This window comes from Dermacentor silvarum, chromosome 3, assembly GCF_013339745.2.
Source record: "Dermacentor silvarum isolate Dsil-2018 chromosome 3, BIME_Dsil_1.4, whole genome shotgun sequence".
Classification (NCBI taxonomy): domain Eukaryota; kingdom Metazoa; phylum Arthropoda; class Arachnida; order Ixodida; family Ixodidae; genus Dermacentor; species Dermacentor silvarum.
In genome coordinates, this window is record NC_051156.1 from 97,913,041 (window position 1) to 97,928,526 (window position 15,486).

General features: G+C 45.4%; 1 protein-coding gene across 2 annotated transcripts in view; it reads left to right on the top strand.

Moving 5' to 3' along the window:
* LOC119445605 (lysosomal alpha-mannosidase-like) overlaps positions 1-12,974 on the top strand; it is a 62,178-nt gene extending 49,204 nt beyond the window's left edge. For both annotated transcript variants that reach the window (XM_037709866.2, XM_037709865.2), the window contains 8 exons: positions 760-884; positions 2,308-2,409; positions 3,198-3,285; positions 5,165-5,251; positions 6,354-6,584; positions 10,399-10,554; positions 11,422-11,548; positions 12,722-12,974. In XM_037709866.2, the coding sequence (XP_037565794.1) occupies positions 760-884; positions 2,308-2,409; positions 3,198-3,285; positions 5,165-5,251; positions 6,354-6,584; positions 10,399-10,554; positions 11,422-11,548; positions 12,722-12,855 (1,050 nt within the window). In that variant the 3' untranslated portion in view covers positions 12,856-12,974. The remainder of the gene's footprint in view (positions 1-759; positions 885-2,307; positions 2,410-3,197; positions 3,286-5,164; positions 5,252-6,353; positions 6,585-10,398; positions 10,555-11,421; positions 11,549-12,721) is intronic.
* Positions 12,975-15,486: the final 2,512 nt, after the last annotated feature.

Genomic DNA, 15,486 nt, shown 5'->3' on the forward strand with positions numbered 1-15,486 from the left:
GCACGTCATCTATGAGCACTTTGTTTTTCCCCAGCACAATAGTGCTGTGGAATGCCCCCCCGATCACATAGTTTCATGCACCGACCGAAAAAAAAATTCCCGATAAGTTATCTATTCACTTCGCATAACTTCCAACGCCTTACTCGTGAACAGATGCATCACACACACCTTGAAAACATGTCTAATGCTGCATTCTTGAATATTTTGATTATTTCGTTGTACTATAATTATTTGTTTTTTATAATGCGACGTGTGTGCTTTAACTTTCGTCACCAATTGTTGTTTACTCTGCATCTATCTTGAATTTAGATTTACGTTAGTTTAAAACTTTCTTTGTTTGGTTTGGTTTTCTGTTGTAATCCCATATTTGTGTCAAATTTTCTACTCTGTAATTATCTAATGTTTACATTCCTCTGTGTCACCCCCTTATTGAACGCCGTTAGGCGATTAAGAAGGGAATAAATGAAATGAAAGGGATGACAAATAAATGCAACTGACACAAAAGTCCGCGCGTTTTCAATTTTCGTTAACTTTAGAATGTGCTTTCGTTGAGATTTGAGCTCGGCTGTTTTCTTGAGAATATATTTTGTTATCCTGCAAACATCCTCATAAGGGATACGTACTGAAAGGTTACTGCTGTTGCTGCCGAGGAACTGCACAGTATCACTGGTTAACTTAGAACGTATGAATAGATGGCTTCCGGTGCTTGTAAGGAAACTAAGTATCTCAGAGTCATCTGCGACTTCATTTTCTTCCCAGAAAAACGGCACAATCGTCCAGGAAGTTCACCAGAAGTTCTCCGACTGGCTGACGCAAGTGATACGAGTCTACGAAGACGCAGATTTTGTCGAATTTATCTGGGTGGTCGGCTCCATTCCTGTGGCGTAAGTATAACCGCGCAGTGCATAAACGCAGCTTGTTATGTACATTGTGTTCCAGCTAAATTTAGCCAATTGAGGAGAGGGTTGTCGCTGAGGCTGATACGGCGGACAGAAAGTAGGTTACGAAAGGGAACGGCGCCGCTGTCTCCGCCCCTCGCTCCTTGGTTGGTCGGAGAGGCACAGACGTCATGCCAAACGTTGGTGAATATTGAGGGTCGGCAAAGGGGGGCGGAGTTCCAGTGTGGTGCTGCGATGACTGTGGCAGGAAAGGAACTCAGGTTGGAATTTAGCGACACGAGGCTCGACGTCAACGGGAGGCCGCCGCCTTGACCACAGAGGAACGAGAATAAACGTGGCACTCACGACTTTCACATATAATTTAGCAGATTCAGAAAGCTATTCGCTTACTTTGGCAGATATCTTCGAACGTTCCTGCATGACTTTTTGTTGGATCAATGGTCTCTTATTCGAGACTTTCTTTCAACATCATGCGCCGTCACTTTAGTTAATTTGAATCAGTGAAAGAAAATTTAGCTTTGTGCACGTCGGTTGCCGGGAAGACTCCCCCACTCGTCTCGCTCGTTCTTTCAACAGACCTACAACGGTAGATGCTCGTCAGTAGCGATTCTTTAGAACGGAGCCCACGGGCTTCGTAAAAATCTCTCGGGGAATCATAGGGTACCGCTGACCGCCGTTCGAGAAACAAAGTTGGTTGTGGAACGAGGGCTGTCATTCTTACTTCGATCGCAGCTATAAAAGTTGCCGAGCAGGAAGGTTGCCTGAAAACATCTCATCGATTCTGTAGATTCTGCCGCGATTAAAATTTTAGACATAATTTTTTTTCTCGGCAGTATAGAAAGCTGCAGTAGTCTAAAATCAGTTAAATCGTGCCGTCCTCATCCACTGGAGATAGGGAATGCCTCGCAGAAAACTGTAGTTTACTACTCATTAAATATTACGAGCAGTTGAGGGCCCGCCACTATATATGCACGTACGCCTTCTGGTTAAGTAAAATCATCATTAGCAAGACTTATCCCGACAGAATATACGTTTCGGAATGTCGGCAATTTATAATGGATAGAACAACGCACACAGAATGATGAGGATAGATGAGACAGCATGAAGCCCTGTACACAAGATACACAACATAAGCGCTTAGTCCTGCCTATACCCGTCATTATGTTGGCGCTGTTCTGTTCATATAATCACTTTGATAATGATTCAGGGCCTATATAATCAACACGCACACTGACGTTTTAGCTTATATGTCCCGATCCCGATAGGTCATTGTGTGTTCGTGACATTGGTTAGTGACTTGGTTTACTAAAGATTAAACGTAGAGCGGTTTTATCTTTCTTGCTACACCATTTGTTGTTCCCTGCTTTTCTAGCTTGTGACCGTATCCTTGTTCTCTCTTTCTCTGCAGCGATCACAAAGGAAAAGAAATCATCACGCGGTTCGACACTGAGCTTAAGAATGACGGCGTTTTTTACACCGATTCAAATGGAAGGGAAATTCTTCAGCGACGGTGAGAATCCGCAACACGTATCTTTCTTCCCTCCATTCCCTCTTTTGTTCTTGCTTTTTAACCTTCACCTTCAAGTAAGGCGTGGAGACAAGTAATATTTAAGTGTGACCTGTCTCTCTGCTTGCTGGAGAAAACCATGAGGTATGGTTTGCGGAGTTTAATAAATTACTGCATGCTACTTTCGTACAATCCATCTTTCCCCGGAAAATTCGATCAATCGCCACCCATGAGACTTCATCTGCTGTTTAATGTAATTTAAAGGATGTAACGAGTTAAAGATGCAGCCCCGCTCCGCATTCATAATAACGAATAAATAAATAAATAAATAAATAAATAAATAAATAAATAAATAAATAAATAAATAAATAATCGATTGATTAATTAATTAATTAATTAATTAAGAGAGGAGACCGACAGAGTTCAACAAGAAGAAGCCATGTTCGAGGGCTTATAACTATTAAAATATGCTGCGTCCCTACCTTAATGATGCCGTCGATTTCGGCGTTGATTTTAAGTATACAAGCATTACAACTAGTCCAGCTTTCCACCTTACCAGTAGGTTACGCGCTAATATCACCGCATCGTCAATGTTCGGGAAGCTTACTATGTCTCATCTTTTTTTATACGCACTCGACAACCAGCGGGTCTTTTGAAAGTGCAATCTGTACATCATCATATTTAATGCAGTCGCATTTCTACGAAAGCACGTTCTTCTTTTTTCGACAGCACAGTCTTGTTTTGCATCCTCACTGATGAGCTGTACCCATCCCCCTCTTTCACACTTCCAGCCTAAATTACAGGCCGACGTGGCAGGTTGAGATAAAGGAGCCAGTGGCTGGAAACTATTACCCCGTCAACAGCAGGATCTTCATCAAGGTAAGATCGTTGTTCTAACTATCAGCAGCGCGATTAAACAGATTTACGCTCATGTCGCTATGAACACGGCTTCGCGTAAAGAGGCAAAAAAAAAAAAAGGATGAGAGTTGTTAGAACATTTTTTTTTGAAGGCAACCTCAAATATAGGCACTCGGCCCGTCCTTTATGTCAGTGTATATTGTGTCGTGCCACTCTTAAGTTTGAGCAAACATTTTCCTGTACTTCTTGTTTGCAGGCATATGACACGCAGATTACCGCAGATTCGATCAAATTGAATCTTCACTTCTTCTTGAGTACAGTTCAAGAAGTGTGCAGAAGATAAAAGCCTCACAAATACTTCTGACCTCGCGGCATGCCGTATACTTGGTATGCATCCTTTTGAATAATGACAGATTGTTGGCAGCTAGCCAATAAGGCGTTAAGTATTACGACACACTTTATGTGCCTTAGACAAAAATAATAGTGGGCTCTTTTGCTTGGAATATCCAGTAGTGTTGGGTTGCGCATGCGTAATATTTTTGTTTTGTTTTAATGCGCGATACGCCTGAAATTAAATTTTCAATTGTCAGTCAGCGCTGGCGTAATGTCCCCTCCCTTCGTGTACCGACTGATTTAATTGTTCGCGCTTTAGGTAAACATGTCGCTAGCGAGAGCCCTTTCACCAGGATTCAGGCTGGGTACCGACAGAGTAACATCACCGGGAAATTCGGCAACTCGAAGTACATTAGCGAGCGAAGATTCACCTCGTTAAATACCGTTGTCAAGATTTTACAATAACTTTTTGATCAGAAAACATCAATCAGGGCTACCTCTTAGGACCACCTTCGAAGCCGTCCTAACTTGGTTCGGAAAAAAAATGGTGGAAGACGCCCGCTAGGCGCTAAGCGCGTCCTGCAGAACCTAAATAATGTTTTTCCAGTCCAGCCCAGTCCAGTCAGGGTCCAGATTACTCCGAACTGAAACCCGACCCCGAACGGAAACCCAAGGGGACCCCAAATTTTTATCAGCAATACGAAAGCTGGTGGTGCTGTCAAGGAAGGCATCCCGAAATAGTGGCTGCACAAAAAGAAGAAGAAAAAAAGCGCAACTTGACCACAACGAAGGAACGGCTCAGCCGCAGCCAGTGAGCTAGCTGCCGTTCCCGATATACATATATATATATACTGGCCAAGCCGGACATCAATCATGTCCTGCGGTGTTGTCCGGGTCTTGAAGGACAACGCCGAAGACATAAGCCGGGGCAGTTCCAGTCAGCTAAATGACTGAGTTTGCTCGCCAGCACGCCTGAACTCTGAAGCCGTTGCCGGCTTCCTCTGAGAGTTCATTAAGGCTGCGATCCTTTAGGACAGATACTAATCTCTTTACCCATGTAGGTTCATGCGCCAGCCCTTAATGATGATGATTTTAGCTCAGTAAGCAGCGGCGGCTGTTTTTAACGTGCACTGTGTGCTTCACTTTTCGAGAATACGATGCCGGAAGTGCGCGGGTGCCGTTAAATATTTTCTGTCTGGCCCGGTTTACTTAGTGCACTCTAGTACAGGGAACACTGGGGAATCACGGTCGTGCATCTCCTAAGCTGCTGCGCGCTCTCGTGCGGCTTAAGTAACCTTCGTGGGGCCTGCAACACGTTTCAAATCGAAGCAGCCTTACGTACTCAGCCAGTCAAAAAACTCGTGGCTCTTCTTTTTTTCTCGACGATGCGACTCTGAACATATTCTAACGTTGTCGCTACGGCCAGCGGCTATGGCAATTTTGTGCGAGATACAACTTCTCGTGGCGCTTTATATATGCTTTGTATTGCAACTGTTTTTATTTCTGCTTGTTTCTTGACCCCGAACGTTTTCTTCGTGTATGTGTCTCGTTTTCGTTTCTTTCCCAGGACGACGCAAAGAAAGTTCAATTCACCGTGCTCACCGATCGCTCTCAGGGAGGCAGCAGTCTGCGAGAAGGCTCCGTGGAACTGATGGTAAGCGTAGACTCATTTGCAAACGCTTCTCAATCTAGAACTGCCCACAACTGCACGATGACACACAAGGCCAACGACAACGAAAAAGACAAACTCAGCAGCCACGAGCCAATGAGTGCGCTAAGCAGCTCCACTGTAATGCACCCCTTGACACGACCTAGCAATCCAAGTCATACAACCAAGCGAATGTTTGCGTAAGAAATTCGAAAGATTGGACTTCACTTTAACGTCACTGTTCACTACTTATTAACCATTGCCTCATTCTGTCCCTGTAAGGGGGTTAATCCACCCTAGCGCCATAAAAGATCTCATATGACACATGTGTCACAAATGCAATATTGTCATAGAATCGTATGAGAACACACACGAAACATGTGTTCATATGAGATTATTGAACAAGTGGGATACGTGTCCTGTGAGGTTTCTTTAAGGGAAGTGGCGATACGAGTTATCGGTGACATGGTCAAGTTTGTAGTCATCCGGTCCGTCGGATACACGAGTAAGCAAACAACTTTACCAGTGACGTACATCTAGACATGGGAACATACAGCAGGGATTATGACGATCGCGGTTTTTTGTGCACGGAGTGCTGAGCGTAGGCATATGGCATGCGTAGGCTTCAGGTACGTGAGAGAGAGAGAGAGAAATCACTTTATTCTGCTATTAAAAAATGCATCGACGCCCTCAGTCCAGGGCGTCGCTTGCGGCGTGCTTCAGCGCTAGGCCGATGAAGTCCGCAAGGAATCGTTGGTCGTGAAGGGTGGTTGCGGCGGTCAGCCACTCGGAGGAAGGGATAGGTGGGAGGGATGAAGGTTTTCGTTGGGGGCGGGTAGTTTTGGATGGCACGAGCTTCAGGTACGTGAGAAGTCGGATCACAGCATCGAAGCCAACCTATATGACGACATCGGGAAACTCGAAAGCCATGGGAAGCCTTACGCTTTTCTCCACTTCTCACTTGATGATGCAGCACGTTCGCTCATTTCTCAAAACTTTCACTTTGAACTAATGGACACTGACCTAATCTACATGGTAACGTAAACAAGCCACTACGCGTTTGCGTGAAGTTCTTGCCTCAAAGGTGGCGCGGCATGGATGCGTGCAGGTTCACCGGCGGCTACTGTACGACGATGCGTTTGGCGTCGACGAGGCTCTCAACGAGACGTACTACAAAGGCCGTGGTCTCGTTGTGCGTGGAATGCACCGGGTCACCGTGACGCCTTTCGCCCACGCCGCGGAAGTCCACCGACCGCTGGCAGTAGCGACGTACTCGGCCCCAGCCCTCTACTTTGCGCCCGTCGGCAGCAAAGAATACACGGCTGAGTGCAAAACCAACGTAAGTGCATGTTCGTCGATCGCTCTCGGAGGGCTGCTGAACAACCGCAGGGTATACCGCAGTACATCCCCAGTTATGGTGAAGGCACGTGATTCTGATGTGGTGCATCCTCCTGTATTGTAGAATAGTATGTTGCTGGGCCTGTTGTTACATAATTGTAGAAACGATGGAACCCAGCCTTCAAGACGCAAACACCAGGAGAGAAGTAGCCGGACACAAGCTGGGACTAGCAACAAGTTTAATGAAAACAACTACACAGAAGTTCGCATGCGCGCTCTGGCTTCCCTGCGAACTTCTGTGTGGTTGTTTTCATTAAACTTGTTGCTAGTCCCAGCGTGTGTCCGGCTACTTCTCTCCTGGTGTTTGCGTCTTGAAGGCTGGGTTCCATCGTTTCTACTCCTCTATTGATTATAATTGGTCTGAGCCACCTCTCATTGGTTTCTTTTTCTCGGTTTCATTGTTTTGGTTCAGTTCACTTATTTTTTTAATGGCTCCAGAGAAGCCCATTTGGGGTGGTGACGCTGAGGCGAGCAAAACTTGCCACACCACGTATTTCAGCAGCAACAGTTAACCTGGTCGACCATCCAAAGCACGGCGTATGACTTAGAGCAGCAGCAAATCGCCTTCGCCTCACCGAAGTGCTTCACGACGGGATGCGGGAGTTTGGATGCCTAGGTGGAGCGCCTTTGAGGCGTGTGCCTTGCTCTTTCTGACATGGGACTTCTTTCTGAGTTAACCCCATTAGCATCCTTTTATCTATGTCGCAAATGAAGTCTGATTTCATCTGCGAACAAAAAGAAGAAAACTCAGGTGAAGCATACTGACACAATTAAAGGACTTATTTCTTGGAACTTGCTTTGCCACCAATGTGTTAGCTGTGTTGCATGTTCATGTCCTAAGGCGTGCACCTTGTAGTTAATTGATGTAATTTTTGGTTCTACCCACCGTGGTATCATAACTGCTATAGCGTTCCGCTGCCAAGCACCAGGTCGGGAGATCAAGATCCGGTGGTGGCGGTCGTATTTTACATAGGGCCCAAATGCAATAACGCCCGTGTAACGTGCACTGGGTGCCCGTTCAAGAAACCCAAGTGGTCGAAATTAATCCGGAATCCTCGACTACGGCGTGCCTCATAATCAGATTGTGATTTAAGCGAGTGAAACGCTAAAATGTAAGAAAATAATAATTTTAGGTTCTTTTCTAGTGTCCGCTGAAGCGAATAAAAGATAGATGACATTCCTTTAGAGGCAAGTTTTTCTTCAAGTCCTTTTTATTAGGGGGGGAAATTACATGGGAAGTTTGGTTGCAGAAAGTGCCGGGCTATGCTAAAATCTAAGCTAGAAAAGTACAAAAAATGCGATGAAATTACAGAACACTGTTAAAACTGCATAACAAATTAACAAAACACTAACATAGTAACTCCACGGATCATATATAAAATGGAGAATAGAAAAAACAAAACAGAAAAAAAAACTTCGCATATGAACCCAACCTGCGCAACTGATTAGGGGTATGCGAATAGTGATTTTTGAGACCGAATCCAATACCAATCGAATAGTGCTAGCAACGAATTGAATCGAATATCGTGTACTTTTCTAATAGTTTTCGAATAATGAACTGCGGCTATCACAAATGATATAAAACGATGTTCACACCCCAGTATTCTTAAAGTTGGCAAGTTTCTGTCATTACGTAGTGCGTTATGAAGCGTTGTTAATTAAAAGCGCGAATGGAGCCTTAGAAGCAAGACAAGTAGATTCTTCGCATGCATAGGGTTTTTCAGAGAGTGCGAATTATCGCTGTATAGTCTGTAAAGTGTAGGATCTAAGTGACGTAGCCTGATTCACTACACAAGTTCTCATGTTTTATATTGATGGTATGCCCGCGGGGTGATAATTTACCATGCTTTTGCTCCAGATTTATGTTCATTTGGGTGCCGTTCACGTTGTGAAATATTCGAAAAATATTCGAAAAAAAATCGAATTTAGAATACTGACTATTCCAATTCGAAGACCAAATTGAATGGGACATTGATTCATTATTCGAAAGTTCTGAATCTTCCCACACCACTACACCTGATACATCATCGACAACGAAGCGGTATATGCCGTTTTACTCTTTTTTTAATTTTTTCCTTTTGTTTTCCTCGTGGTCGCCGCCATGTGTGTACGCAGTGGTTCCATATATTGGAAGTCGACATGCTGGCTATAGGGCGAGCGCTCCGCATTGTGAGCCTACTATCAGCCTCGGTGATCAGGTTTGTGTGCCTGAAAAATTCGTTTTAACAATATGACCGTACTTCAGCATTCTCACTGTAGTGCTAAGCTGTGGAGCAGCAGCAATCAGTAGTTCTGAATCATAAGACGATCACAACAGCGTGGGTACTGTTCGGCTACGGAATAAGTTGGGCTGTTTGACAAAGTTTGAAATTATTATCTGTAGATACATGTCGCGACTACCTCGTTTGTTGGACGAGGTTTCCGCCCGCGATTAAAATGGCTTTGGTCACTAATAGAAGCATACCGTAAAGTGTGAATCACACTTGATGAGTGATCTAGCGTCCAGCTGCGTTCTGCGCGAGCGTCTGAAGCAGTGGTAGATCATCATCATCATCATCATCATCATCATTATCATCATCATCATCAGCCTATATCTCTGTCCACTGCAGGACGAAGGCCTCTCCCTGCGATCTCCAGCTACCCCTGTCTTGCGCTAGCTGATTCCAACTTGCGCCTGCAAATTTCCTAAATTCATCACTCCACCTAGTTTTCTGCCGTCCTCGACTACGCTTCCCGTCTCTTGGTATCCATTCTGCAACTCTAATGGTCCACCGTTTATCCATCCTACGCATTACATGGCCTGCCCAGCTCCACTTTTTTCTCTTAATGTCAATTAGAATATCGGCTATCCCCGTTTGCTCTCTGATTCATACCGCTCTCTTCATATCCCTTATTGATGCGAACAGCGCAAAAAATAGACACGAAATACGAAAAGAGGCGATCTTTCAACGTTATGCCTACATTTTTTGTTCCATCGCTCTTTGTGCGGTCCTTAACTTGTTCTCGAGCTTTTTTGTTAACCTCCAAGTTTATGCCCCATATGTTAGCACTGGTAGAATGCAATGATTGTGCACTTTTCTTTTCAACGACTGTGGTACGTTCCCAGTCAGGATTTGGCGATGCCTGCCGCATGCACTCCAACCCAATTTTATTCTTCTGAAAATTTTCTTCTCGTGATCAGGGTCCCCTGTGAGTAATTGAACTAGATAAACGTACTTCTTTACAGACTCTAGAGGCTTACTGGCGATCGTGATGCGGTAGATGCTGAGTGCTTTTTGTGCTTCATAGTGCATGGTCCTAGTATGCGGCATGACCCTTTGAGGTCTCATTCCAGCGTTAGCCAGTGTGGAGTTCCGTATTTTTTCGTGTTTTTTTTTTCGGAAGAAGAGAGTTAAAACCAATTTCACTGTTGTTTATTGCGTCGTCCCGTCGTCTGCGACACACTCACCCCTTTTGCGGAAATTGTGCCGTAGCTCACAAATAGCCGTCGGATGCGTTTGATGCGGTCCGCTTTAGATATTGCTGCTTTACAGGGCCAAAAGGCAATGCCGAAGCACCAAACAGTATATGTATCATGCTGGTTTACTGACCGCAGTGATCGCTGTGTTGGGCAACGCCATCACCATGAAGGGCTCCTATCTAAGGTTGTCGCTCTTAGATTGCAGCACAAAGTAATTCTTGAATGTGGTCATATATTGACGCCGCTTCTCGAACTTCATCGTTTAGTGTCTCACCAACGAGCGATCTGCATGCAGTGCTCGGCTCTTGCGAGGTCACTGCCCCGAAACGTGCAACTGCTGACCCTCGAGCACTGGAACAAGGAGGACCAGGTGCTCCTGCGGCTGGAGCACTTCTTCGAGGAGAAAGACGAAGCGGGAGAACTCTCGAAGCCGGCCAACTTTAGCTTACAGGTGAGAGATCACGCTGGCCACATCTTCGGTTGTAAGCGATCTTTACGTAATACTTCTTTACCGGCCGGACTAACAGGCGCATTTGCTGGGAGATGGTTTACATTGGCTATTTTAACAGCAATAGTGTTTTGCTGTTGCATCATAGTGCTTATATTCATTGCTATCTATATCATCATCATTGATTTTCACTCTTCGATGTTCAGTACACTGAACACTGTATGCCACCTAAAAGAAACAGGAAGTATGAATGTTTTTTTTTTCTTTCTCCGGGGAAGGAAGCAATTGCGTGCTTTTTTTTTTATCGCTCTTCAGTTGTCGTCTGGATGTAAAGCCTTCTTTTCTTCTTCTTCTTCTTCTTCTCTTTAGTCTAGACAGCATGTGCGCCTTGTAAATCGCGGCACTGCACAGGTCCAACTGCAAGAAAATAAAATAACAATGATAACATAAATAAATGAACAAATAAATAAATAAAAGAAATTCTAATATTCGACATACAGTAGTATTCGCACACATTTTTGTATAGTGACAACCCAGCTTCTCTGCCGAAATAATAAAAAAAGAACATCCAATTCAGCAATGTCGAAAATTCCGCCTCATCAACCTTGTTGTGTTTTGCCACTTCCCCTACAAGACCGCGTTTTCCGAAAGCAAAATCCTCCAACCCACCCTCCATGTCTTTTTTCCGGTCTCTCTTCCACTGTTACCGATGTGCAACTGGGTGCGATAATTGGCAAAGTCCGAGTCACAAGTATTATTTTGAGAAGGATTTAAAAACGATTAATTTCAAAGTCACGACTACACCGCGAGGGTTCCCGAGAGGACGTAGCAATTACGAGCTTGCTTTTTTTTTCCCCGTCTACATTGCAGGCTGCTTTTGTGCGCACGATAACGCACATGACGGAGGTGAACCTCGCTGCCACGGAAACAAAAGCCAGGACCACGCGTCTCCAATTCGAGGCCGGGGAGAACCACGAAATTCAACGCAGCATGTCAGGTATGACACATGTTCATTGTCCACTGCGTTTACCGTTTTCACATAAATGTCCTCGCTGAGCGCCGCTTACATTCGCAATCAATCAATGATTGATTGATTGATTGATTGATTGATTGATTGATTGATTGATTGATTGCGAAAGAAACGCTTCGGCGCACCACGCGAGCTCTCATATCTCCGTGCGGTTCTGACCTTCCGGGTCGCTTCACGCTCCAAGAGGAGGCTTCGCGCCGAAGAGTTCGCGTGAGTGCGGCTGCCATTGACCCCTACTCGTCGAGCTGCCCGTTGTGTGTGCGTCAGTACAGTATACGCAGACCCGCATCACCTTCTGTGGACATTTCGCGGGCTGCAAACCAGCCGTCTACGTCGCCTGCACCGTGTGGTCTATATAGACCGGAGGGTATTCATCGCAACCGGCCGATGTAGACTCGCCCAACTTGATTTGTGGACCATATTTCCGCTGATATACGAACAAGTTGCAGAACCTGACGTCACGATGACGGTCGTGGCACTGCCGTCGGTTCATGGGGCCAGTCAAGAGAGAGAGATGTGGCCGTCAGAGTGACGCGCATACGTGAGTGATCTAGTCGGCTTAATACTGGCGCCGTTAATTTTGAAGAAAACTCTCCCCTGGCGTGATTTCTCCCGATAGAGAGACCACGCTAACCGTGTAATGCCCAGCGTATTGTTTATGCTATTTTGATTGTGCTACTCCAACGTTCTGATTTAAGCACGGCAAACGCAATTCATAGCCTACAGTGGCGAATTTAGGACGATAGACACAGTTTTCAGTGGTGAATAGATCAGCAAACTGTACTAATTAGGTTTTTTAATCAAATAAGAATTGCCTGGTCTTTTTTCACTAATGTACTCTCCTTGACTAGAAGTAAAGATTTCTTTAGTTTTTCGTGATGTGAAACAGTGTTCGGGCATTGCAGAATTAATACTCTAGAATTTTTTTAATGTTTGTCAAGATATTTGGCTGAAACGTCTAGTCACTGTGTTTTCCTGAACTCTGGAACTTACTGGTTTAATATATTTATGCCAAGTAAGTATAACTACACCGTGCCTTCCGAAATAAGCTTGTACAGGCTTGATAAACTTGACTCGACACGAGTCTCCAGTGCGGAATAAATTAGCAAATAATGTTAAAAAAAGGACATTTGCTCGCAGGCGAAGACGACGACGGATCGCTGCTTGTGTATGGTCCAGAATACTACGTGTACCTGACGCCGATGCAGATCAGGACCTTCTTGGTGACTTTCTCTTCGGAAGACGAGAAACGCATGGTGTGTTCTACCGACTAAAAGCGGGAAGAGCGGGCAACACGCTGACGCATACGATGCTCCCATTGCGCGTCGTGTCTTCATGCCGACGCTTGACTCGCCTGTATTCGAGCACAAATAAAGTTTCTACAAATGCTGAACGCTTTCCAGGCCTCTGTTGAGAACTGCTTTTATATGAGAAGTCCAACTTTTTCTATAATCTCGAAACACATTATTAACAACTTAATAAGAGAAAGATGTTTTTATCCTGCGAAACGCGTGAAGGGGAATTGCGCTATAAGAATTAATGGCTTTTATGTGTTGCCTAAAGAGTAAGTTAACATTAGTCGTCAGTTTTCGTCGGCGCGGTCATTCCCACAGATAGTGCCAGTGTCCCAGAAGCCCTTCAATAAGTTTGTTATGTCCATTGTCATGGCAGTGGTGATAACTTTGTCGAGTATACGAGCGAATTCATTCATTTGATTCCGCACGCGTTGCGTTTTGCCTGCTTTGGATGGCTTCCTTGCAGTCGCAGAGTACTGTCCATCGTATAGGGGTGGTTCCCGACCAACGAATGCAAGTGCAGCAAGTTCTGTACCCGGCGATGTAGTCACACGAGATCTCTTCAACTTGATTTCTATGGGCAGGGTTGACAAGTGCTGCCGCAAAACTGCGTATCTTCATTGAAGCATCGGGGTGTAAGTACATTTTGCCGGGTTTCCAAGTGTATCCGGTGTATACATGTGTATAAAAAACATTATGGGGTTTTACGTGCCAAAACCACGATCTAATTACGAGGCACGCCGTAGTGGGGGACTCTGGAATAATTTGGACCAACTGGGGATCTTTAACATGCACCTAAATCTAAGTGCACGGGTGTTTTCGAATTTCGCCCCCATCGAAATGCGGCCGACGCGCGGCTCATATACAACACATGGGCTGATAGTCGTGCAGCAGACGCGAATTACGCGGGAAATGAGGTTGGATGTTTCCTCTTGTTTCGCCTGATCGGCACACGAGAGCGGTCGCTGCGATGTGATTCCGCTTTCGCGAAATAATGCCGCAGCTGGACTACGCTCGATGTACAGGAATTGTGCGTATAGGCTCGAACGTATTCACCGTGGCCCGTTTACGTTCGCTATTCTTGCATCGTCAACTACGTCTACCGCCTGTTCAAACCACGACGTAAACAGACCATGTTGTACCTTGTTGTAGCGTCGCATTTACCAACGCCTATGCCTTCCTCACTTTCCGGGTATGACTAATGCCCTCTGCGACGAGACATCCGCAGACTTTCTTAGCGTCTGCTCGCGCTATTTAGAGCCGTGAGGCGAGTGATGGGCGCAGTTATGATGCCTCGATGCGTGCGCCCCCGCTAGGGCGCGTGCATCGAGGCACCATATATATACCGCAGTGCTTGATAGACTGAACAATCATCCACTACGACAACAGAAGGTTCAAGGCCAGTGCTCCTAAACTGTGCTGCTCATGTTCTTGAGGTCTACATTGAGAGAGCTGCTGATTGTGTGCGCGCCTTAAGTACTTTGTTCCTGCTCCTTTCTCTCTTTCGATCTCCTTACCATTCGCCTATCCGCGCAAAGTAGGCAAGCTGAACTGCATACGTACGGTTAAACTCTCTGCCTTCATATACATCCTTTCTCTTTAGACATCATGCTAGGGTATCTTTTAATACTTTGCCATCAATATAAACACAAGACTGCTGCGCTTGAGAACAATACTGGGGGAAACACATGCGAACACATACATACATCATCGTCGCTTTGTTTTCCAGTGTTATTTGTTTTCATTTATCGGATATTCGAGTCCTGCAGTTTCGTTACCATGACAGAATCCTGCGTAAGAGTAGCCAGGAGTGACAAAGATCAAATAATGTTTTTATAAGACTTCATTTGACCCAAGAATGTATTGATCCTGGACCTCCACGCCCGTCTGCGTTTTAGCTGACAGCGCTACAACGGTAGGCATTGTTTTTTTTTCTTTCTTTTTACTTTTTTGGCAGTTTCACAGTAGATCTCAAGTTCTCTGTAACTAATGAGTGCTCCTTAAATCAAACAACCCAATTCACTCGTTTTGAGTAGGTTATGTTCTGCGTAATTATTTTCTCAGCGCCTTAATTTTAGCGCACAAAGTTAAAAAAAATACCGTGTGATTGCGTGACCGCGTGCCGCGACACCAGCTGTCCTAGACGTGATATGAAGGAACTAACTCCGTCCATTAATTGCCTGACTCGGCAAGCACCTGGATGTGGAAAGCTGTCGATGTTGGCCTTGGCTTAAGCTGATAGTGCGCTGCCTTTCCCACATGATGAGCCGCGCCTACACCCAATGACCAACCGGTGTTGTTTGGAGATGCTAAACTTACTCTCACTCACTTACTCGCTCACTGACTCAATCGTTCTCTCAGTCAGTTGCTCACTCATTCACTCGCACGCACGCACGCACGCACGCACGCACGCACGCACGCACGCATCGCTCGCTCGCTCGCTCGCTCGCTCACTCGCTCACTCACTCACTCACTCACTCACTCACTCACTCACTCACTCACTCACTCGCTCATTCACTCACTCACTCACCCCCTCGCTCACACACTCACTCACTCACTCGCTCGCTATCTCAATCACTCAATCAATCCCTCGTCTCATAAAATGTGGCT